This window comes from Poecilia formosa, unplaced genomic scaffold (genome assembly GCF_000485575.1).
Source record: "Poecilia formosa unplaced genomic scaffold, Poecilia_formosa-5.1.2 Scaffold40, whole genome shotgun sequence".
Classification (NCBI taxonomy): domain Eukaryota; kingdom Metazoa; phylum Chordata; class Actinopteri; order Cyprinodontiformes; family Poeciliidae; genus Poecilia; species Poecilia formosa.
The window spans coordinates 730,716-757,223 of record NW_006799979.1 but is presented as its reverse complement, the minus strand read 5'-3'; the positions used below and the strand labels follow the sequence as shown (position 1 = coordinate 757,223).

Genomic DNA, 26,508 nt, shown 5'->3' with positions numbered 1-26,508 from the left:
ATGGGAACCGCTGTCTTTTATTTTAATCTTCAAGTGCAATATACGGCCTCATAATTAAGGTCAGTGCAGATTTTTGTATACATCATAACTCATTATTTTACTTCTTGTTTTTTTTAATTAGTGGATCTTCACCTTGACTGGTGACAGGGAAATTCAAGAATCCTGTCTTTTTCCGATTAGTGAATGTACCACATTATATCTTTGCCAGGTGCAATAATATGGTGCTAATCAACACAACACTCTTTAGTGAGGAGGTTGTTACTGAAGGAAGAAGTCACAGTTCGACACAAGTTTGTAATTTTCAGTGTTTTAAAATGAATGCAAATGAGAAGCAGAGACGGTAGATGCTATTTAAGAGGAAACCGCTTTAAAGGTGGAATATAAATATATATTTATATTTTGTGTTAAAATAATACAGAACCTTTGCTTTACAGCAGGAGTCTCGAACTCATTGTCAATTTGGGCCACATGAGCATCTTGATTATCCTCAAAGGGATGCTTGTGGAAGAATATTGAGTTGTTGAAATGACCTATAAACTGATGAAATATTACAACTTTCTCTGCATTCAGAAAATACTTCTAAAAAGTAAAAATTACTTTGCATCCTTCCAGATTGATGTAATTTGGCACTACAAAAATAAAAACTGATTTGATTTGACTGAAAAAAATAACGTTTAAGCACAGAGATGTTGTTTTCAGCTTCTAATTCAGTGGCCTGAGATGGTTACGGCGGGACGGATTTGACGTGACGGGACTTGAGTTTGACACGTGTTTTACAGTGTATGCTCTCTCACAGGTGACTTAATCTTGCCTGTGCGTCTACTACAAATGTTTAATGACTGGTGATGGCATGAAGGCTAGAAAGAAACATTCTTAATGGTGTAATTGTAGTGTTGCAAGACAAACCTAAATTGTCCCAAATCAGTTTTGGCAGATGAAATGTAGAAAACTAGCCACAAAATGTCCACTTGGTTCATCTGTGATTTTAAATCTGCAGTCTTGTGAACCATTGTCCTTGATATGTATTAGTAAGTTTCCTTAAGCAAATCCTTCTAATTTGAAAGCCGCAAACGGATGTTAAAAATCCTCTAAATGATTTTGACATAGTTCATCTGTTTAATCAAAGTTAACCAGCTGAAAAGAAAAGAAAAGAAAAAAAAAGATGAATCCAGGTGAGTAAACCAACTGTTTGGTGCCGTGCTCACCGTCCGGAGCAGCGGTGCGGGTCTGACTCTTCAGCCTCAGTGATGGTCTAAAGCGTGTCCGATCGTTGAAGCTCCAGCTTTTCTGCACTTTGGCGGGGCTCCCGCCCATTAGTTCACTGCTGCCCACCACCTCGTTGCCAGGGGAACAGCGCTGGCGGTCATTGATGGATGTCTGCCTACTCTTCATGCTCTGACCTCGAGGACTCGCCATCCGGACCCGCTCCTTAAAGCTCAGCTTTTGACTGAGGGGACGGGCGAAAGAAAAAAAAAAACAACAGAAGAGAGGGGGGGATAAGCTGATGGATGCAGAAAGAGAAACAGGAAAAGTTTTAAGCAAAAGGAAAGATTTGAGATAAAAGAGGTGAGGTGACAGGAGTGTGTTTGGAGACAAGAAACAATGGACGCTGACTGCAATCTCCTCAGAAAGTGGAAAAACGTTCAGGCGCAAAGAGCAGCGCTCTCATCTTTTCCCTCCGACCAAACCTCATCCATCCAAACAACATGCCTAAAACTTTGAAACAGAGCCAGAAGGGCCGCCAGGCCACCAAAAAGTAAAAGCCGCCTCCTCGCTGGATCCTGAGGTGCCGCAAAGCGATGAGCTGATAATGTATTCATCTATTCTCTTTTCAAAACAGACTTAATGAGATTTTTAAAGGTGATATGTAAAGCGTAGCACCATTAATACATCATCACCACATTCATTTGGAGTCCATATTAAACAAATGACACCAGTACTGAGAGAAGCTTGTTAAAAGCTCACTATGATTTACTTTTATATCCTTTTTTTCCCCCATGGGTGCTTATGCAGCTTTTTTTCTTTCTTTTTTTTTTGCCAAAAGACAAAATCCTCCACGGACTGTTTTGGCAAGCTACATCGCTGCATTTTTTTTTTCTACATTAGTAATTTATGTTGTGCTGAAATTATACAAGAACTACAAATGTTCGATCTTTGTGACCAGTCATTGTCTCCGTCTCTCTGTTAATCTTTCACCACTTGGAAGCAAAAAGCTCATAGCATCAGCAACTTTAGAAACAGAATAAAGTTGTTTTTTTTTCACATTAGTCACATATTTATTAATTTATTGGTGTGAATGCAAAACATGAGTCATACTCCACTTAATGAACAGAGACCAGCATGCAGTGCAGTAGACCAAAAAGAAAGAGATATGCATTTTTTCCCAGCATATCTTCTGCAGATGTGGTTAGAAGCTTACAAACACTTATTATTAGCATGAATGTTGATAATTTTAGGGTTCTGATGATTCATTTGAACCATCTTTCCCAGGGTGGAATGATTGTGAAACATTCAGTGTGGATGCATTCAGAGGCTCATTTGCCAGATTAAAAGTATATTTTGAAACAAAAAAAAAAAAACCTTATTAAAAAAACATAATTAACAGAAAGACTTGAAAACATTAGAAGTTTTCAATATTTAATTCATTCAATGTGAGTGTTACATGGCTATCAGAAGATTTTTTAAATCGATGTCAGAGAAATTCCCCCATATTCAAACTGGTGCATCCGATTCTTGCTGCTACTGCAGTTTATTCAATAAGCATTCCACTCTGGAAAAACAATAGTTCAAATAAATAGTTAAAAACACAAAACATATTTAACATTCATTCCATAGTGAGGGTATATTAGCGTCTTACTGCATGCCGTTCGCCCTAAATCAACTAAACCTTCTCAGCCTCTCCATCTCCTGTGAGTTTTACTGGCTCATAATTCTGAACAGAAATTAGGAAATCAATAATGACAAAACTACATTTTTTACTACATTCTTCTTTGTTTTGTTTTTTTTAAATGATATTCTCCTCTCAAATGACCAAAGATTGAAAACAAGACAGGCAGCTGTAAAGCAGGAAGCATGCAAACTGTTGAGTCGACTGCTGTAACATCCCTGACCATTTAGTAGGTCAGGGATGTTACACATTATTATATTACTATGCAGTCCAGCTCCATGAATTGATTCATTTGATGTTTTTGTCGTCTAGATGAGAACAGCTGATTATTTACAAAACTATCACAACTGCATAAAAATGCCCAGAGGAGATCTTCGGCTGAGCTGCAGTGACTTATGCAGAGATTATTGTGGACAATGGTTTACAGTACTGAGTGAATTCTCACTTCTCTGCATTTCGCCGTTTATGTAATACTTAAAATTACATGAATGCAATTTGACATAAATCTGACCACTTTTTGAAGGCCTTTCAAATTGTTTTCGTCCAAGAAAGCCTGTGTGTACATTCGCAGCGCTCTCTCTCGGTCAAGGAAAATCAGATTTTACTTTTGGTTTCATGTTGATTTTTATATTTTTGTCGGAATGTAAGGATTATAGACTTGTGTAGGAGTTGCCTGACTTACTGCTAAACAGACATGACCAGTCTGAGTGATGATTCAGTGTGCTTGGAGACAGATGCTGACCCTGCAAGTTAGAGATGGATTCCTGCACACTTCCTTTTCAAAATTTGGTTTTTACAAAAAAAAAAAAAAAAGTCTCCAAACTCAAATTTTTTAGGGTAAAAACATGAGTTTAAAAGCCCTTAACTTTCGCCTCCAAATCACTTAAATGTTATCCAATGGGTCCACGTCAGTTAATGGGTTAAGCGCAAGTACTGAGAGCAAAAATTAACTTTGAATTTATGGCAAATATGTCTAGGATTGAAGGAAGAAAGGAAGGAAAAGCAGATAAATAAATAGAACATTAATGGGCTGAGTTTATGTCCTCTGTTTTCTATTTCCAGACCAGGAAAAAGCTGGGTGTGCTAGCGGTACCGACAGCCGGCGTCCCTGTGAAACCTCTTTCACTGCTGAGAAACCTGGAGACGTAATCTGAGCTGTTAATGAAACTGATGGTGCATCCGATTGGTCAGTACTGCAGTGAGTTACCGTGGCGTCCAAACAAAAGCAAACTCAGGCACTGCTGACCAAAGAGTTGATTTCTTAGCGAGCTATGGGGGATTTTACAGATACAGCTGCTACTTCCGACAGGTCTGTGATCTGTTGACGTCTAAAACGAAAACTCATCTTCATGGATAACTTCCAAACAAGAGCCCATCTCTTAGGTCTGTGTGAAGTTGTTGTTTAATTACTTTCCTAATCCTTAAAAGACACAACCGTCAAATACAAAATATCGTAGGAAGATGGTTTTTAGGCCCAACACAATGAAATATTTGCTGCAGGTAGACGCAACACTCTGAAAGACCGTCAAAAAGTCTGGAGCACTACTGATTATGACCTCTGTTAAATGATTACAGGAAACTTTGGCTCTGAAAAAGCTAAGCATGCGCGAGTTCTTTTACAGCTTTAGCACGATGCTGTAAATGACATAAAATGCACTTATTAATGAAAGAAAAGAAATATATAAAATAAAGGGGAATTCAGATTTTGACTTTAAAACTTTGGTCAAAAATATTGGGGTAAAATAAGCCTTTTTGTATTAAATTATAAAAAGATAATGTCAAGCATTATTCTGGTTCTGATGTAATTCCCCTTTAAATTGTAACTTGGAACCAAGGTCTCGTTTGCATTCAGCAGGCAGCAGGCAAAAGTAGCCGTCTCAGAATTTTTTTTTTTTAAATCATAAAAGGGACCAAGGAGATTTGTATGAGAAAGGTTTTCTTTTTGTTCTCTTTCATGCTATTAGTCAATCGTTCACATGAGATTCTGGGCTTAGACCAGGCCAGAGAAGATGCTACTATAAGTACCTCCTATATTTCCGAGAACACTTTCTGAAGAGTCCCCCATTAGTTAGACCCTTACTAAAGGAGAGAGAGAGAGAATAGGAAAGGGAAAGGGGTAAAGAGGAAGAGGAATTGAGTTGAACGAGGTCAGAGGCTTTGCTTTCAGGACCGACACACACTCAACACTCAGAAGGGCAGAGGATACGTTTCAAAGAGGAAAAGCTAAGCGGGTAGCAGCATACCCACCTGAGCTCAAGAACCTCTCAAGTTGGGATGAAATACATGGTTAATGTATTTTCCTGACACCGAATCTATTTTCTCAGCCAAAGGTTTCAGACCATTTTTCTTTCCTGTCACAGGATGGCTCAGAATGATCCTAATTCTGTCTTTTAAGTGTACTTATCTGCTCAAGCTACACATCATTACGTTTGATTTGGACTAGCACATACACTAGCCCGTAATTGCAGGAAAAAAAAAAAAACTACTTTTATATGTTCTAATAAGGATATTAGATGGGGGACAAAGCAAAGGTAAAGCGTTCTGGTCACAGGTCGTAATGAACGTGGAAGAGCTTAGAGCTGTGAGAAAGACGCGCGCAGAGACACTTTTTAAAATTTATGAGAGGACGAACGGAGCTGAAGACTTGACTTGAGTCAAGAATCTGCCCTACAATTACACCTGGAGCTTTCATTTAGAACGGCTTGATCAAAGTCCAAAGTTCACGAGACATTCTCCAAAAGAGATGTAGCTGCAGTTTGGCGAAGCTGGGTTAGCAAAACGCTGACTCGAGAAGGCTGAATAGAAATCCAACAAAGCACATTTCTTTATTGGTCAAACAATCTTAAAAACTATCCGTCTCGCTAATTTGATGTCTCCGTGACGTACTGCTTTTGCGTCGGTCTGTCGCATTAACATTCCAATGAAATAAATCAAAGTTTGGGATTGTGTCGTGACAGAACATGGAAAAAGAGAGAAAAAAAATCAAGGAGTACGGATACTTTTGGAAGGCACTGCGGTTTGGACAAATTTCTCACTATCTGTCTGTCAAACAAAAGGCTGAAAAATGTGTTGTGTTCATGTTCGGTTTGGCCGGTTTTAGATTAAATGTGACATGTTTGATAGCCTTGTTTGCTTAGCTTGGAGTGAAAGCTGTTATCCGAGCCATGCTGCCAAACAAATAGCTTGAAACCTGCAGGACTTTGACATAACAAACCAGATCGTCCGCTACAGCTTTAAGCATTTGCAGATAGCATCCAGATTGAAAGCAACCAAAGAGACAAGTTAATTTCACGAATTGTTTATTGGTCAATGTTTTTATTTTCTTGATTTTCCACATCATAGGGGCTGAATTAAACTTAAGTGCGCCACAAAAGGCAAGCCAGCTCAACATACCCCACCTGTCTACACTCATAACCCAAAGAGTAAACTCCGTTATCCTTCATCTCACGCTGCCAAAACACAACTCACTTACACACAGCTTGATATCCGCTGCAGCACTTTGCGGTGCGCCGAGCGGTTACAACTGCTGGTGTTTACAGGTCTGCTAAACGAACATCACAGGCCGTTTACCACGGCACCTACCGCCGTCGAGCTGCCGAGAGTCGACAGTCTGTAAAACCGCTAATAACGCCAAGGCTTTACGTATTCCCTCGGTAAAAAGGGCAGCGTGGAGAAAAGAAAACAGTGTCATAAAAGTGCGGGTAATTATGATTTAACAAGTGTAAATTGGACTTGGCTGCAGCAAAAAGTTTCTAAGAAAGGAAAACATAATTACACTAAGTCGTTGAAGCAGAAGGATTTCTGGGGAATAGCTGTTGTGGAAGCGACAAAGCCTAATTAAGTCCTATTTTGTTGAAGAATGAGACATACGTTTGTTTGTGTGTTTGGCAGAGAGCGCAAACGGATTCTTTTTCACTTGCGTATGTGTGCGGAGGTTTCCAGTTTAAATGCAGATTAAGCTGCTGGCTCAACATAAGGCCTCCAAATGTTGACAAAGAGACGCTGCACTGTAAAAACTATACTAGCGTAATTAAACTCACAAAACTCTTGTTTTTTTTAAACTCCTCTTGTTCTTGAATCCCCTTTCTCCTGTTTCCCTCCCCCTTTCTTAAACTTTAGTCAGTCTCCGCTAGACTTTGTGTTTGATGAGTTATATAAATACCATCTCAATGGAAAAAGTGTGTAATGGTACAGACATGGTACAGACTTCTGTCTTTGAAGGCATGTGATAAAGAATAAGGGAGCAAACACACACACACACACACACACACACACACACACACACACACGTTACGTCTTTCTATCCTCATAAGGACTTTGCATTGAAACCATTAGCAGCACATGGATAACTCTAAACTCAGTTCATGCTTGAATCCTGAACCTGGTGCCTAACCCCAAGCAACATGTCTTCTTTTGGGGCAGCGGGTCCTTCACAGTGTGATATTTGTTGGATATTACAGTGTACAAGATGAGAAATGCTCAAACACACACACGCAGCAAAGACAACAATCGACCTTGTAGGGGTGAAGGGTCAAGTCAGGGAAGGGAAGAGGAGAGAAAGATTTAAAAACTGAAAAAGATGAAGTTCAACATGAAAATTATGTCACAGAATAGAAGCATACTGCATCTTCACGCAATGTTGCTCTATAGCAGATGTCACACTTTATCTGCACTATTGCAAGTGGCTCAAAATACTATTGGTTGTTTTTCTTGGTGCATGTTCAACAGTATGCAGTGGAATATATTGTATCTATGAGCTGGAAGGAAACAGAAACCAGCTTTACTAAGCACAGAAATAAAAAAGAGAGATCTTAACATCTTTGATTAACCTTTATCAAAATAAACCTGCTGATTTGGCTTTTATACTTTGTGTATTCTAACACCACAGTGTGGCTTTTTTCAAACTTTTTTTTCCCCTCTCATTCAGCGAAGCAACAGTATTATATGAAGTTGCACCAAGAATATGATTAATAACCATAATTGGTTGGTTTTCTGCTTAAATCTTAAACATGCGATCATTTTGTGGTTGGTGAAAGCCTAACAACAACGCTCTCCAGGTTGGAAGTTCTTCCTGACAGAAAACCCAAATTCAGCAAATTTTAATGCCAGTGATGTGTGAGGAGGCTAATTTTCTTATAGCATGTCAAGGGATGACTGTGATTCATGGAGGCTGTGAGAGAGCGAGAGAGAGCTAGGCTTTCAGCAAATAACAGGGAGTCCTTGTGTAACAGACTGAGCTTGTTCTGTGTTATTCTTCAGAGCGTTTAACCTGTCTGTCATGGAATATGCTGGATTTCTGAAATGTAAAAAATTGAAGAAATTATCTCTATGTTACTGAAGCTGTACCATAGGATGTCAACTTTTGTCTCTGCTTTCAATAAGTAAAATGTTCTGTTAGTAACTTAGCGGTTGCTCACAATAGGAGACAAATAAAATATTTTAACATCAGTTTTCAGACTTTCTGTCACAGTTCTTGTAGTGAAATTAGAATAAGCCAACATCAGAACCGACAGGTTGATGTTGACTAGTAAATCTCTATTTATATCTTTTTTGTTTATTATTTTTGGTTGATATTCTCTGTAGCATGGACATGTCTTTTATAAGGCTTTGCAAAATCAGCAGAGGTTCAAATGTTTATTTCCACGACAGTAAATGTCAACAAGCTAATAAATAAATATGAGTCATAGCGCACACTTCAAAATGAGAGATGAATACGTCAACAAATATGCAAAGAGCCCAGAAAACCAGAGGAAAGTACATAAAAAATTACGACACAGCATCAGCACTAATCTGAGTTTTACTGCATGTTCAGTGTCTGTGTGGTTTTATGCATACAAACTGAGAGTCATACAAACCTGTAGGCAGTCTCGCCCTGCTCTTTCCTTCAGGGGTTAGTGGGACACAGAGGAGGAGGAGACAAAGGGAAAGAAATCAGTTTTCAAGCAGAATAAAATCGTACGGATATTTCCATCAATGGTTAGGGAAGGCATCCAGCCAAAACAACTTCACAACCAGCTTTCATCAAAGCGCATGCAAGCTGTCGCCATGCACAGCAAAGCTCAGCATCAGCTCAGAGAAAGACCATGGACCCAGCGACGGCCCCACAGTGTTGTCATAGGGGTGCCCAGAGCAGGCCAGTAAGAATTTTAGGAGAGGCACAACAAGAAATATATATCTACTTATTTATTTTGACACCTTTTTGTTTTGTTTTTATTTTATAATTTATTTTGGGGTTTTTTACATTATCTATTGATTGAACATGAGTCTGTATGCCTTTCAATGACCTGAACATGATTCTCTTTGGGAGACAGCGGGAGCCCAACATTTTTCAAGAGGGGGTTATGGCCCCCCTGATCCCATCCCTTAGGGCTGCCTCTGCACAAACCTTTGAAATGTTTCATTATACAAGTTTTTTTCTTGTTGTGTGTAATTTGTGTGTTTGTGAAGCACTAAGTCAGTCAATGACTGACTTAAAGCATTAAGTCAGTTATTGACTGACTTAATGCTTGGATTAAACTCTGAATATTAATGTGTTGCTACTTTGCTAATGTATTCACGCATAAGGAATTTTTGCACATTTTGTTTTGTTTTCATTGGGATCTTAAGTGATGCACCAAATTCAAAGAGTTACATAATAATGACGCTGATTGCTCACAGAACTTAGTATGAATGGATAAAATACAAAAAGTGTGGCATGTGTTCATGTCAAACACTTTGCAGAGACACGTTTTGCTCTAGTTTGTACTGTAGTTTAGAGTTAAATTTGGATTCTGACATATTTTGACGCAGTGATTCATTCTGGAAGAACCTCTTGGCTGCTTCTCTGATATATTATCTCCTTTTAGTCTGTTGAAGACTTTCACTGTTGTTGTCCTTTGTCCATTTTCAGAAGATGGTTTCAACAGGACTTTGAGGTTCTCAAATGTTTAGAATATTGTTTTACAGCCTAACTTTCTTTTTGTTCTCTACCAAAACTTTGAGGCCCTACAGAGGTGTCAAATTTAAAGTAACTTAAGAGAAATGCATGCCACACATTTCAGACTTAAGGTTTTAAAACAAAATAAAATTAGCGCACTTTTATCCTTCCACATTTGTACCATGCACTAGTTTGTCTTGGTCTAAATAAATATATTTTTGGGAAATCTTAGATGACCAAAATTTGTGGTCATTTTATAAAAAAACTTAAAATAGGTGTTCAGTGTTGAAGTTAAAAGTATCAACGGAAACCCTGACGCCCCAGCGGGTCGCTGGTCAGCTTCGAAGTTAGAGGAATGCTGCAAGTTGTACATGCCAAGCAAAACGAGTCTGATTTAGGAGGAAAATGTTAAAAGATACAGAAATGGTTAGAACTTTTTATAAACAAGCAGTCAACTGAAAGCAGAAACGGCATCAGCAGGGACAGACAGACATCAGTTGAGGAGCAGGAAACGAAGGAAAAGGGGGCTAAACAGCAGCGGCCATGTTTGTAAGTCTGTAAGTTGTTACCTACTTGGCGGGGCTGCAGGTATGCAACGCCTTCAAATGAGGCGTCCAGGTAGCAATAGAAACCGAGTTCTCATCAGCAGCATAACTACGCCAGACACACTACGTGCAAAGTTGACAGGATAAATAATCGTAAAAGAAACGATCAATGGAATGTGGGGAGGAAAACAAAAACGGGTGGGATTGCATAAGTTGGGAACGACATGAGAGAATGATGATGAGGAGGGGGGTGGGGAACAAAACAAGGAAAAAAACAAAAGAAAATCTTTGTTAGTTTTTTTTTTTTTTTTGGTAGAGCTGATGCAGTGTTGTAGGGTGCTGGAGGGTAGGTGGGGCGGTGATGGTGGTGTTGGTGGAGGGGATACATGCCTGAGGGGGGGGAGCGCGCTTTGGTAGTGATGCCAAGTGGCTCTGAGGTAGGGACGAGCGCCGTCGGTGGAGTACAGACGCCAAGCCGCCTGAGTGAGGGGGCGGGGGAGGGATCAGAGATGGACAGGACACACACATTCATGTGGAACACACAGAAAAACACCACACATTAGGGCAAAAAAAAAACAAACAAACACATTGAGGGGAAGGAACGGAAATTAATGTGAACATTTGACATACAGGGATGTAACCTGCTGGCAGCAAACAGGAGGTCTTGAAATATCAAAACAAGGAGGTTCTCTGATTTGACGAGCCAAAGAGAAACCGATACCCTGGCCTCCTTTTTCTGTGTCGTCAGCATTTCAAACGCGCAGAGTTTACGTTCATACAAATTTGAAGTCAATCAGTGCACTTGATCAAAAACTACGATGGAGCACAAGCCAGAGGCTGCAATACCAGTCAGAGAAAATACTCAGTATGCTTTACAGAAGCAAGAAATGTTTTTTTTTTTTTTTAAAGCTTAGCTAACGATTACATGTGTGAGTCTGACACAGGATATACTTGTTCTATTTTGTCTATTTTGAACTGTCTGTTCGTTTAACACACATTTCTTTTCCATTTTTTTATTACACGAGTGAGTTTTGAAATATCCCTCATACTTTTGTTCTATCATTGCAGATGAAACAGGCTGTTCTCTGAAGATTTTGTTTTAGGCTTAACAACAGTTGAGTGAACATCTTTGATGCTTCTGCAGGTTTTGCAATTTAGTTATTTTCTACAACCATCAAACTGCTGGAAAGTTGCTTTTATGTTCAAAGATTGTTGCATTTAAGTTTACACGAAAGAGGTTTTATGTTTTAATGTTAGAAAAAAATACTTTCAAACATGTTCTTTCCACACTTGAATGTCTACAATTTGGGAAAATGTGCTATTGGATAGTGTTGCTAACAACTATTAGCACAGAATCAAATAGAAAATCTCTCTGTTTTCCAAATTGCAACAAACAAACAAAAAACACTCTCAAGTTGCTGTATAGTTGCCAATATGAATTTGATTCAATAAAAAAAATATGTCTGTTAATTTTAAACAAAGACAAAGCGATTCTGGAGTTCACATTTTAAACGGTCTAGAATCCTCTTTTATTAAAGATCAGCACAATTAAAGTCAGTAAGTGTAGACAGCTGATCTATTTAGTCTCTTGAGAATGCAAGCTATTACCTTAACCTTACTGTAAGACTTTCAAAAGGCTGCCAACATTTCCAAACCCATTATACTTCACAATATGCAAAGGTTAAAAGCTCTAAAGATTAAAACAGAGCAACTTTGCTGCACTAAACACAGCATTCTTGGCGTCGACTGAAGTCTGCCTAGAGTCAATTTGATTGTCTGTCAATTCGACAAAATGTCTCCAAGGTACTGACAGCCTGTGCAGATGGGTCCTGTGAGGATCCGAAATAAACTAAACTGTATAAAGGGTAAAAAGAAAATCAATGAGCAGCACTTGGGGAAGTCTAGCTGACTCTTGTTAGCCTAAATGTAACCTCTGACCTCAGCGGAAAGTACTGGTTTTTCATTTCCAAACACCTCTCTGATATTGAGAATAATAAGTTGTGGGTTTGCTTCCCTCAGGAACAACTTCCACACCAAGGAGTTTTATTTTGAGCGCAATCTGTTGCTTCTGAGGCGTGGTGTATTCACTGATTGACAAAGGATTGGATTTTTGAGTTTCAAGCTGAAGAATTATTTAATTTCAATCATGAGACAATTTCTCGGTGTACATGTACTTATGGCTCTCATAAAGAAAATTGGCTAAATTGTTAGATCAGCACAAAAAGCAAAGCATTTCCACCCAAAACAAAACTAATCAAAGGCTACAATTTGTCGTAGAATCCGCTCCTTGAGGAACTTTTTTGACTCAACAGGCCTAAATTTGAATAAAATGTTGCAAGCCATTTTATAGAAATAAACATAATCCATCACAAGGTTTGCATTTTTCTTTTTTTTAATTTAAATTGAGATTTAATATTTTACTTAAAGATTACTTAACCTCCTTATTGGTGCCAAGTAAGGTTACAAGATTGGTGTCAAAACATTTTTGACAGACATGTTTGATATTAACACTGGAGTCCTACCAAAGACGGAGCCAGTTTGAAATGACTTTGGAGATTTTGCTCTGAAACTCCGTTTTAAAGAAAGCAAAGGTGGTGCAGCAGCAGTCCTGTTTTAAAAATGGATCGACTGCTGTGACCTGAAACCAGTGGTAATTTCCTGCCCTGCATGCAGACGACGACGACAACAACAACACAGAACCAACAGCTATTTAAAGGTGAGAGAAATGTGTGAAATGGTAGAGTGCACAGAGACGGTGACAATATCATCCACATATTTAACAGCTTCCACGTTTCCTTCTGAAGGGTACCTGTTGAAGAAAATATTAAGCGCTTAGCAAAACGTCAGGCAGCCGGACAGAGCTAGTAAAACAAACAGCTGTCCAGTTGGGGTGGAAATTAATCACTTATTCTTGTGGGCCGTTTTGGTAAAGACGTGTAAAAAATCTGAACAAAACTTCATTTTTCATTACTATAGTGCAAATTAATTACACTTAAGTACATTTATTCAGTGGGGGGAAGTCCCAGGCTGATTTTTCTCTTTTCAAACTTTGGGAGGCACCTGGGGTGTCAACTCAGGTTCCAGTGGTGGCCAACGCTGCCCGGGCTGCAACTCCTCTAGCTCCGGCCCTGCTTTACTGGCTCTTTCAGTAGGATAGTGATCTAAACCATAGGGCTAAATAAAAGGTGATATGGATCAACTCAGTTTGGTGACCTGAATCTGGAAGCCTGGAAGTGAACAAGAAGACATTCTTGATGCTGTGGATATTTTGCAAAAATGAGTGATCGATAGAAACCCATCTATGACGAAGCTACAGAAAGATATGTTCTTATTAGATGAATACATTGATTTTTCCCCCCACTGAATAAATTAACTCGGATTAAACAGTGGATTTTTTTCATTTTCAGGTTGAGATTACATTAGTGTAATAAAATATACCTTTTTTGTTTTTAAGGCTTTTTAGACATTTTTACCAGATTTAGAAACAAGTATACTTGGTGTTGGATGCATGTTGTTATCTTTTGACAGTGCTGAGCATCATGAACTGCTGCACAGATAGTAAAGAAACAGTGATTTTCAGTCACTTTACCAGACAGATCTCTTCAAAACGTGAGGCAAACGTGTTCTACAAAAGGAAGGAGGTAGAAAAAAATAATAAACACTGAAAGAGAGAAAGTCTTCTGCTTTCTGCTGACACCCCACAGCAGATGTTTATTTTTCCCCCCCATCGGAAAGCAATGCTCTTGTCTATAACAATGAGTGACATTCTAGGAGAGCGTCTGCCTGAGGGGAATGATTGCCATGGAAACGGCTCGTAAATCCTTGCATCGTGTGTTGCTGTTGGCCCCGAGATACGACACCGTGCCTCAGCCTGACGCACCTTACGACGCCGTCAGCTGGATGCGCTGACGGCCTGAAGAAGGCCAGAAGACACGGACAGGCTCACTGAGAGCAAGCGCTTCATTAGACGCCGCTACATTTCCCCGCAGTGGACGCCGCCGTCCCGACGTGAAAACACAAAACAAAGGCAGAGAAAAGCTAAGGTAGTTGAAACGGACAAGCGGAGTTTTCCGGATAAAGCGAAAGAAAGACATCTGTGTTTACGCCGGACCTCCAACGCTAAAAGTGCTGCTGGGAAGTGAAAAACCCAGTGGGTAAGAAACGTCTTTGTTGACCGTGTGCGTTTATACCTGGATGAGGCTGGCAGCTGGATTCCTCCTTTTTTCAAAGTGCTTCTGGCGATGCTGCTCCTGCACCTTCAGGGCAAAACCTGACCCCAGGATGCCCTGCCAGGCAACAATGCACACCACAACAACAGGAAATGATTAAAAAAAAAGAAGAAGAAAATGAAGATATGAAAATGACAATGCATTAACTCCTGAAGTTTGTTTACTCACAGCAGGCAGAGCAAAGAACGAGATCCCAAGCAGAGCAAAACCGGCTGACAGTAACCGGCCGGTCCAGGTTTGCGGCGTCTTGTCGCCGTAGCCAATTGTTGTTAAGGTGATCTGAAAGGTCAAAGTTACATCGTCAGGTGTGTTTGCTCTGGAACACGTTCAGATTTCAAATTTGAATAACTTGACCAAAAATGTAGAGGAACCCATTTCCTGATATTTTTAGGGTTTATCTCTGTCACAGTTTTATCAGGGCGTGACCTCATCAGTTAGAGGTGCTATGAAACATTATATTAAAAAAAGATAGGCAAGGGAAAACCCAGGTCAGTTTTGTAATAGCGACAGCTGAAAAAAAAAAAAAACTTATTGAAATTTCAGACAACATACAAAACTTCCAACTCAGTTTTTAATCTCTAAATGAAGAGTTAAATCTCCTACTTGAGATTTGTTCAGTCTGGATAAAAACTTGACTTTCACCTCACCAGGATTCTGCCATTTATTTAGTTACAGCTTTATGCAAAGACAAAGACGTTTAATATGGCAAAAAATATCAGATTAAGGCAAATATATGGACAAGGAACCTATATGCACAACATTCATTTTAATCACACAATCTGTCAGTTTACTCTCGCACTTGCAGCGAATATGCAAAAAAATAAATCCCGCCATATTCTCCAGGCACAATTTTTAATAGGGTAACATTATGAAGATGTCCGTGTCTAATCTCAAGCGTTACCTCAGGGTTCTGATCTCAGCATTTTCAAACAACACACACCAGGAGTCCCTGACAAAACCTTTTCTCCAGCACATTGTTTGCATAATATGTGAAGATTTTTAACAATCAGAGCCTTTTTTGGGTGCTCTGCTATCGAAACGTCATCATAGATGCACATGTGGTTTTGCTGATTTAATTTTAGGTTTGCTTAGAGTCTCGGCCTTGTTCGTCCTCCACTAAGGATGTTTCCAGTGGGGAAGACGGAGGCGCCGCCCGGGCCCATCTGTGTCATGTCACCCACTCTGCCTGCTGCTGCGCCGCCTGCATAAACACACACTGCTCTGGATGGACTCTGGGTCAGTTCATTCCTTCAACAACTTACAAACCCATTTCAAACCCATGCACGGTCATTTCACGCCTAACCCATAAGAAAACATCTTATGTGTTTCATTTTAGTTAGATTCTTTCATTAATTACGGAGAAACAGTCAAAAAAAATGTTGAAATATCATGTTACAGTTACATTAATTGTTTATTATGCTCTGTAAACGTTTAATTATACTTTATTGCTCTTTATTTTATTTCTTATTATTGATTTTCACAATTGACCGCCCACAATGACTGTGGAGAAACAGTTTTCCTGTAATGGTAAGTTATTTCTCCACCACTAGCACATTTAGCAGCACATACATAGGGGATGATTGACAGCGTTAAGACCCTCCTCCTGGCTCTGATTGGTTGTTTCGGACTGACAGCAGATGCATTTCTGCAGATGGCAGTAGGACCACAAGGAGAAGGCAGAGGAGATACATTTTTTATACTGATTTGCTGTCATGTTTCACTATTATGACATAGCTTTAATAAATATGTTATTAAAAAATTTCTTATAAAAATTACATCACGGTTGGGACATATCTAATATACATTTATATTCTACTAGGCTCATATCTTTTTAACTGCTTGATAGAAAATATGGGCAAAAATAAAAAGAGCAGAAGACAAAAGTTTTAAATTCACTGAATTGTAAAAAGCAAAAGAAAATATTTCCCTTTTGTTGTCCTACCACAACTCAATTCTCTTCATGCAAAGGCTCACTGAGTTTTGGAAGAACACAAAAATATATATAAGGGGATGAATCACTGCTGTCAAAAAATATAAAGTAAATACAAATTCCGAGAATTTCCTTGAACCGTTTTCTGTGAAATTACTTCCCTTCAGCTGTCGGATTGCACAGAATAACCTACATTAGAGCTCTTTCAAAACGGTTGCAAGATTTATTGCATTTCCTAACCCATCGCTCAGAAGCATTTCAGAACCTTGATCTATTAGAGATTGAATAGAGGATGTAGATGTCTTTTAAAGCATGTTTCTACACCATTAAGATTCATATTTCGAACGCAGCAGAAGTCACAATGAAAGCTCCATCAACGTGAAGGACAAGCATCCTCTCAGACATTAACGATAAAAAGCAATTCCTGAACCCGCGTGCCCAGCAGCGACGGCTCACAGTTTTCTCTTCCGACAGCTTTTGTGCAGACTCGTACATCTCAGAGGCTTTATGTGGCCAAGCTTCAGCTTTGCACATTTTTTTCATTTTTATTTATATATATATATAAAATAGCTTTTAGTCTCTAGGAGAAAACCAGGAGGCTCCAAGGTGTCACAGCACAGGAACAGTGTCTGTGAGTGTCGATGCCAGAAGCCTCTCAGGCCTACTTCACCTGGCAGCAGGACAAGATTGGATTTATTGATTGGTCCGTTTCTTGTTTGTGTCTTGTCTGCTTCCACGTTTTCGGAGGAGGATATAAGAGGAAACAGTGCGGTGCGGCCAGCCTAGCGTGACTACAGAAAAAAAAGAAAAAAAAAAAGAAAAAAAAAAGAGAAAAACACCTTCGTGGTGGTTTCTGGATTTCTGGTGTTATAAGGGTCACAGTGGAAGTGAAAATGGAAATGTAGCACTGTTGTCAAAAAATGCAGCCCAGCATTACAGGATTGTTTTTTTTTGTTGTTTTTTTATAAAGTGTCTCATTTTCAGGCAATTTAAAGGGGCCAGAGTTAAGTATTAAGAAACAATATATGAGGATTTTAGATTTCAGTTTTAATTCTCATATTTGAAACTGAAAGCTTACATAATACTGTTAAAATGAATCCTATTTTTCTCTCTTACCAATGTACAATAAATATAACTCAGATTTTCCTCCTTCAAGTCAGTTAGTAATAAGAAAATATTTCATATTTGATCAATACCAGAATAACCAGAAAATCATGTTTTTCTGAGATTTTTTTCTCACTTGCTTCAAATTTAGAAACGTACGTACACACCTTTGGTGTTGGGAATTAAAAAGTGGCTCTTAAACTTCATGACTTTACTATATTTTGGCTGTCCTTCCTCATGACAGTAAAAGTTTACAGTAATTGTTTAAATTCCAATTCAGAAATACTTTATTGATCCCAAAGGGAAATTAAATAATTCACAGTAATTCTTGGCTCATTTCTCAAGCCACTTTTGACAAATTTGGTGTTTTTCTCAGTGTCAGTGCTCATTTGGTTCAACTTCCTTATATCCCAAAATGTTGCTTCAACATTTCCTTATAACATTCTATATTCATGATGTCATTCCATCAATTTTAGTTTCTGAACACAAAACGGTTCTCCAAAAATTAAGCGCATTTTCACAAAATGTAAGGTTTTTATCCCCTGGTACATTTCCAAACTATAATCTGACATTTTATGTTGCTTTTGGAGCAATGGCTTCTTCCTTTCTGATTGGCCTTTCAACCCATGTTCTTACAGGCCTCGTTTCAATCTGAATAATGCATATTTTACTACAAAACACTTTAATTTCTGGGGCCTCTCTCTGGACATTTTCATGTTTTTTTTAATACTTATTTAATAATAACACCTTCAAGAAATTAATTTATGATTCTCTACAATTCTGTTTTTGACACTTTGTCAGATTTTCTTAGATTTTTCCTTGATTTCACACAAAGACTCTATATATTTGAGATGTTGCCTTGAAAACCATTCACAGATGAATCCCTAGTTACCTCAAATACTGTGACTTAACTTATTGGAAATTTACAAAGCTACAAAATCCTCATCTTAGCCGTTACAAATTACTGAAAACACTATAATCTCTGTGCATTAACACGTCTAGTTTAGTAAAGCAATAAATATTTATCTGAAAAGTTTGTCCCGGTCTTCTGACATTAGGCAAATATGTAGAAATAGTCTTGGTAATCCAACCAAACCTAAAGTAAGTTTGGTTGGATTTAATGTCAGAGAGTGAGGAAAAGAAGCCTTGGTCCCGTATGTTACGCCGAACGTCAAAAAGTATGACAGAATGCACAACGCCACAAAGAGGCTCTTGCATATCTTAATCAGTTAAAAGGAGACATACTCAGTCATATCAGATGTACAAATCCTATAAATGTAAGCCTTAGTCCCCTGCTTAGTTTGAAAACAGCGTCTCTGAGACAGTGTGTCATTCACAGAGGCGGTTGTGTGTGTGTCTGATGTGTGTCCTTACCGTGCCCCACCACAGAGCGTCAGCGTACGTGTCAAACTCCTTGTTGAACTCTTTTTCCACAAGATAGACCAGGAAGGAGGAGAAGATAAGCACCAGGAACCCGATGTACCAAGCAGTCACCAGCTCCTGCAAGCAGACGTTGGAGCAATCCAGAGTTAAGAGAGAAAAATTTCCTTTTACGCTCCAAGACCTTTAATTTTGTGCTTTGATAGGAAAGTGGCAAACAGTCCCTGAGGGATTATTAATTGTTTGCAAATGGATAAAAAAAGCTTACAGTAATTGAGATTTTTTTTTTTTTAGAAAATAAATAGGCAGAAACAAAACAAATGGACATCATAGGCTGTGATCCTGTAATGAGGTATTCACAAAATGAATCCAAATAAGTCTCCAGCCTAAACAAAAGGATTACATTTTTAAACCAGATAGTATTGGAATTATGGTGACATACATCCTGAGAATGTGTTATCGCTTCTTCTTTCATCAATTGTGAAAAAAATTATATATATATATTTTTTTTTATCGATTTCCACAATCGATAAAAAATAATAGTCAGATTGGTCTCATTCTAGCGCTGTGACATGTGATGATTAATCACTATGCTTAACTTTCTAAAATTGAAATGTAAACATGAAGCTTCCAAAAAATGTAAGGAAAATGTTTTTATTGTCTCAAACTAAGAGTCTGAAGATTCTCAGTTTTCAAAAGAAGTCATTTAATTTCAAAAATTAATTTAGAAAAACTATAACCTCAGTGGGAGGACAGTTCATCGTTGCATTAAGTAGGATGCATGCTATTTTGGTTTTGTCCAAAATTTGCAGCTGAGCACAGCAGTTTGAAGCTTTTCGCTCAACTCTGAGCAGCACAAGGCTGCTCAACGCGCTGCTGTGAAATGAGCAACTCTCTGCAAGACGCACTTTTCAGATATTAGAATAAAATCAGCCGAAAATTAATGCACACAACTTTTACTTGTAAAACTTGGATCTTTTTCTATTGGCTTCCATTTTATGTGAGACTATTTCAGTCTATCAAGGTGGCTCTAGTGACAACAAAAAAGAAGACAAAGCTAGATAGTCTGAATGCATTGTGTACATTGTACACAATGCATTGGAGCAGAAATGGAAGTCACAACGGGATTTTTCGTAAATCACTTTTACTTGCGTGCTTGATGTAAGGCTGTTTATGTTCCGTGCTCAGTGTCTTTTCCTGTTAATAAAATTGATCTATCATGTACTTTTAAGAAGATTATACTTGCACACATACGGTGCTGGCACTTAAGAGGGGAATGTAAATACTTTCTCCATGTGTAGCGATACTTCATGCGGATTACACCAGCAATACATTAAATATTTATACACTTAATTCATTTTTATATATGTTGTTACATTAATAAATGCTCTGGGTTGTACCTTTCAGTGTGTTCTCACTCCTCTTTAAAACGATGTAAACAAACTAGACACGTTTCAAAAGCCAAACCCTGACTGAACACGCATAAGTGAAAAACAGCATAAATTGCTCCCTGGTGGTGCTTAAGTGACACAACAAGAACATTTCAACACCGATGTGCAACAAATCACCACATCCCAAAGTGGGATGGAAACGACAAATGGAAAAAGAAAGAAAGAAAAAAAGGTAACGTAGACATCCCACCTTGCTATGTGCATAAACTACAGATCCCAGCAGCTTCCAGGTCCCTCCCCTGCGGTCCATGCGCACCATGCGCAGGATCTGAAGAAAGCGAAGGCTACGCAGTGCAGAGGTGGCAAAGACGTTGCCCTGGCTACCAGCTGAAACCACAGCAACCGAGGTGATAAGTACGATGATGTCTGGGGAGTAAAGCGGTGAAAATTAAAGGTCACGGGAAGCACAATATAGGCAACAGGAACTGGTTTCTACATCCAACCAGGCAGTCATCTATCTCATTTAAAAACAGCTATTGATTCATGAAAAGTTGGTTTTTTTTTTTTTTGTTTTTATTTCTATTACAGTGTTTACTGCTACTCTGATTAATGGTTTATGCGGCACAGATAAAGTTGCAAATAAAGTCAGCAGAACTTTACACTCTAACAATTTTCCTGCATGCAAATTTGTGAGCATTTAAACTCTATTCTGAATAAATCCAGTGTAACATAAATATTTTCAAGCTGCATCTTTGGTGTGTTTTCGTATTTATCATCCTATTAGACTCACCTATGACACAGAAGGGTTTCCTGGCAAAGCGGAGGCGGCCCTGCCAGCCTCGGTATCGACAGCAGCAGCCAGCGCTCCATATCCTGATGATGTACTCAAGGCCAAATACTACAATCATCACAAATTCCTTCAGGACACACACACACACACACACACACACACACACACACACATACACACACACACGCGCACAAACACAACTTTAAATAGTCACAGAAAAGGAAAAAAAAGGAGTCCAGAAGAAATAAAACTGAAAAAATAGGTTCATTGCAAACAAATATACATCATAAACATGAGTTTTCTAATAGTTTCTAAAGAATTAAATGTGATTTAAGTCTTTTCAAAACTCTTCTTGGAGAGCAGTGGAGTTTTTGAAATGGTTTCAAGATTATTTAAGTTTCAAAAAATTTAATTCTGGATTAATTTGTGTCCTTTAAAAAAAAAAAAAAAAAAAAAAAAAAAAAGTCGCAAACTGTGAAAAGTTGTGACCCAGAAATTAATAAATTAGATCAGGTTTTGTCTAAAAGGTTATTTTAAACATTTAAAAGGTGAGGGTTCAGTCGTGACAAGAAGCAGCTTTAGTAGCTTTTTGTCAAAACAGAATCCAAATGAACTAATCACAGTAAAAAAAAAAAAAGAAAAGTTTATTCAAGTTCATTTAATTCGAAAACATGAATCTAACAACAAATCCTGCAACTGATGAAAGCACAGTGGTTAAAAAAGATCTTTTTATTGGCAAAAATAACTGCACATACTGACTAAATGGACACATGCGTGGCAATTACAAATCAAAACCAGGAGTGGGAAAAGAAACTCACTGGGAACAGACTGCAATATAAAACAGGAGGTAACTGCAACCTGCACTATATTCACACTAAATGTACACATAACCAGACTCCTTATGAAATACCCACAGACCCACTGAAACAATGCAACACAAAAAAGCAACAGGAGAAATGTTTAAATTGCATCATCATAAATGACGAAATCTGGTAAAAACATATAAGTGGAAGGCAGGAAAACCTGCCGAGTTGTCGCTAAAATTCAGATTTGATTGACAGAAGGAGATATAATTTAGTTTATGCATTCAATTAAACTCTGCTGCAGATTCATGGCTTTTGTTTGGCAGATGGATTACTCCTTTAATCACACATAAGCACAAGTTAAACTCATTTGGGCGAGTGTAATATTGATTTTACCTAGCAGTGGAGCTTCATCAACGTTCATTACAGGCCTGGGTGTGCGGAATCAGCAGTCTATTGCTGCTGTGAGCGTCATTAACAAACACACAAACTTAGAGGATGGTAACACAGTTTCAGTGAGTATTCACACTCACACCAAATGTGATTTCCTGCAGCCACTGTGGATAAAATCTACGTACTGTACGCACGCCCCTGATGATAACTGGTAAATCTAAGTGGAAAAACAAAGTCAAATCTTCCTCTGAAGGAGAATAATTCAGGTGCATAACATCCCTGAAAACTATTTTGTGGAATCGACATTTGGTTTACTAGCTGGTCTGTGTTTTTGTGAAGCGGTCCATCAACATGGCTCATCTTGACTTGGATGTCTTTGGCATTATTCTATACAAAAAAAAGCTCCAAATTTGTCTGAGATCATTTCTAAATCCTGTGAAAAGCCGTATTCAAGTCATCCTAGACATTTTTATTTTTTAGTTCCATTTTCCCTTCTGAAAAGTTTGTTTGTCCGTTGAGTTCATGTTTTAGGTAAAATTAAAAGTGAAGAGACCTATTCTGGTCCTGTTTGACACTGTAAGAGTCTGCATTTCTCATATCCAGTGTATACGCTTCACACAAACCTCTGAATATGGCAAATTACAGCCTGAACTGTGAAATTATCTCATTAAACTAAAAAAAAACCCCACAATATAGCTAATCGAGGACTACATTTTCCTCGCTTTACCGTCAAAATTTAATTCTGGACATCGTCTTATTCTGAAAATAAGAACCCATTAGACATCAGAAAGGTTCAATCTTTCACCTTCTGTGTTAGGCAAACACATTAATTACTAATAATCTCCCTTTAATGATACCTTTATACATTATTAAGTAGGCATGCGCCCTCTGGTTGTCACGTGTTGGTTTAATGAACCAGTCTGTGTGGAAGTGTGTGTCAGTCCTACCAGGATGAGCAGGCAGTGCGAGGAGAATTCCTGGTGAGCAGGGATGGTGGAGAACACCGAGAGAACCAGGCAGCCAAACACCAGGATGAAACTGTGGAGACAAGGCACGCATCGCACATGAACGACAAACATTTAGTCTCCGAATAACGGATTCGGCCTCATTAGTTACAGTGTTGCACCCGTCTGCGGGGATAAATATAGAACACGTCTGCTCCAGCAGGCTGCACCGAGGACGAGCAGAAGCTGTTTGGAGCGTCGTTGTTATCATCAATCAAAGCCCAACTTAAGAGCTTCCAGCTTCACTAATCCTGCTTTTATTGCTGTTGGTGAAACAACTGTGCCTATTCAGACAATGCCCCAAACGCAGTAAAAAAGCAAAAAAAAAAGGGAACTTATTGACAGCAACATGAGCTGAACGAGTGGCTGACACAGAGCTGCAGGATCTAATTGCGGCGCGCCCTGGAGAAACGGTATTTGTTATGGCAAATTACGCGCCCAAAAGGGAGAATCGGAGTGAAAAACAAACTGTGACGATCGAGTTGGGGAGTCAGCAAAATCACATCAGCAGGCCCGTCCTCGAGTAAGACATTATGTTAAAATCCACACTGACTCTTGCCTGGTTGGCTTGGCGGTTTGAAACTCTGAAACTACACTGCAAAAAACACAAAATCTGTGCATAGCAACCCCAGTCTAAGAGCAAGATTTCAGAGCCTTAACATCGATTAAGTCTAATCCACGTGAGTCAACTGTGTCCAAGGTTCATCCATCTAGCAGTTGAATTGAGGGATGCTGAAGGATTTAGACAAACTCCTTGTTCATATTTGTCCAATGCACCAGTCCAACATGACGGACAGCAGGTACTGTGTTCTTGGCTTTAAAAGCTCCAGTGATTCATCTAAATGTTGTTCTAGTCACCATCACCAACCAGCTGAAGTTTTGTCTCGTCTGTCCACCAGACGTTTGACTTGCTTGGCTGCGCACTTTGAAAATGCCTCGATTCTGAGATGTACTTTGACTGGTTGATTGAAAGGCGCTGAACAGTCATAAGTCAAATACAACAGCATAAAATATCGCTTCAAATTGAACACAGGCTGCTCCGGTCTCCACTTCACCAGATTGAATCTGAAGCCTCCTCATTGTCTGGCTGCTGCCCATTAAGCAAAACAGTCATCTGGTAAGTTTCTTAATTAGCAAACAAATTCAAATTCATAAGGAAGTTTTCACACAACATATGCACTGGCTAGCAGCCTCAGTAGGGTGTTTTTCCTGTGTACTTCTCTTCTGTTATTTTCTTTTTAAACACCATCTGTCTTTCTGATATTAATGGTCTCATTTCAAGTGTTTCTTTTCCATACAAAATGTGCTTCAGTCTCCCTCTTGTCTCATTTGAACAGCCTCTCCATCTTATCTTTTCTGTATTCTCTCTAACTCTGCCTTCTTTCTGTCTGGACTCTCAGTTACCAACCTCCCTTCTTCCTCTGTTTAAGTCACATTTGTGTCTCTGTGAAGCTTCCAGCCATCACTTTGTATTTTTCTCCCCTCTGGCTCAGCTGCATGACTGATGCAGCCATTCATTTTCCACGGGCTTCAGAAGAAATATGAAAAGTTGCGTGCAGCAGAGCATGTTCCTGTGGCTGTGGGGAACGGATGATTCGAACCCCGCATTTGAATCTGCTGGTGATTCTCGTTTTGAAAGCCGTCACCCAAACAGGCAGCGGAGACCTGATTTGCAGGTTTTAGCGCGACCTGCGCGACTCGGGTAAGACTCGAGCCTGACCTTTCACCTGTGTGAGATTGAAAAAAATAAGCTGCGCTTTTCGTTTGGAGATTTTCAACTCAAAAACAGCCAGGAAAAAAAGGGAGGGAGTTGATCCTGTCCTAACGTTTCATGCATACATATATATATATATATCAAGTGGAGCATCCTCTTTGCTTGTGGAAATAAATCAACAAGCACCTTGACACTAATCAATGAAATTCTGATTTCCACACTGTTGGACAGGATACCTTTAAAAAAAAAAAAAAGTGAATGCCACCTTATTTACCTAATCAAGTTTTGAGATTTTTCAGATCTTGAAAGGCGCCTGTCTTTTTGAAATGCATTTCAAAATTTAACCAAAAACAGGATTTCAATGGGGCAGAAAAACCCTCTCTGAGGTTCGCCTCAACTCGGCCTGTTGATGATGAGGAAGGTTTTGTTTTAGAGGCGTGAATAGAAGAAATTCAGATCCAAGTTTTAACAACCGATCCATAACTCTAATGGATTCAACACCAAAATCAAAGACAGGATTTTTAAACTGTCTTAAATGGAGAAGATAACACAATTAAAAAAAATTAATTAATTAAAGGTGCATTTAAAAGCAAGTTTGTGACCTGTAGAGGCAAGTCTGATTACCAGCGATGTGCAAAAAAACCCAAAAGAAAAGTCTTTTAGTACATTATAAAGAAAGCATGACCTACACTGATGCTTAATTACTAAAGCAAAAATAGTTAATTGAGTGATAATTTAATAAATTGCACTGTTGTGTCTATGCATGAAACAGCAGCTCGGCGCTTTTTAAAGTGCGGCGCACATTTTAAGGACTTATTGAAACCAAATAGCACAGTGGATAAGTGCACAGGTGAATAATCCTGCTGGCGCTCGTGTCGACCTTCAAAACGTGTTTCATCAAGGTTTCAGCTGCAATTATTCCTCTGCGCTCGTTTGCTTCTGTGCAGATTTCAGGGCCACCCTTTGTTTGGGGAAAAAAAGAAAGAAAAGATGAGCAAATGAACAAAAACAAAAATGAATACTAAAAAGTCTGATGAAAATATGGAGAATCATTCTGGGGGTCAGAGGCCTCTTGTAAAAAAATCAGCCCATCATCTGGAAGAGAATGGATCCTCCAAACGCCGTTTTCAGGCTTTATGAATAATCACAAAAACGCTTCATTGATGATAGTTTCAAAACATTCTGAATTCGATCCTTTTTATACTCTAAATATTTTTTCTCTCTCTTTGTGAAAGACATAGAAATATTAGGAAAAAAAAAAGTACCTGCCATATAAGCGAATGACCTTTTAGCGAGCAGAGACTGGAACTGTAATATCTGTCATCGGATGGTTGTGTTCGGACACGGTGATGGAAAAGTGTTACATCTGGGATCACTGAGCTGTCTGGGTGATGTTAAATGATGAGAAACACTTCTGTCTGC

General features: G+C 38.8%; 1 protein-coding gene across 4 annotated transcripts in view; it reads right to left on the bottom strand.

Moving 5' to 3' along the window:
* The window catches only part of kcnq5a (potassium voltage-gated channel, KQT-like subfamily, member 5a), a 110,789-nt gene that overhangs the window by 13,567 nt on the left and 70,714 nt on the right, over positions 1–26,508 (bottom strand). For 2 of the 4 annotated variants that reach the window (XM_016671019.1, XM_016671021.1), the window contains exons 2-10: positions 23,316–23,406; positions 21,173–21,299; positions 20,633–20,808; positions 18,986–19,111; positions 14,746–14,856; positions 14,539–14,634; positions 10,377–10,471; positions 8,743–8,769; positions 1,206–1,447 (exon numbers count right to left, since the gene is read on the bottom strand). In XM_016671019.1, coding sequence (XP_016526505.1) covers positions 1,206–1,447; positions 8,743–8,769; positions 10,377–10,471; positions 14,539–14,634; positions 14,746–14,856; positions 18,986–19,111; positions 20,633–20,808; positions 21,173–21,299; positions 23,316–23,406 — 1,091 coding nt within the window. Of the gene's footprint in view, positions 1–1,205; positions 1,448–8,742; positions 8,770–10,376; positions 10,472–10,738; positions 10,828–14,538; positions 14,635–14,745; positions 14,857–18,985; positions 19,112–20,632; positions 20,809–21,172; positions 21,300–23,315; positions 23,407–26,508 lie in introns of all 4 variants that reach the window. The other 2 variants (XM_016671020.1, XM_016671022.1) reach the window with 1 other exon arrangement.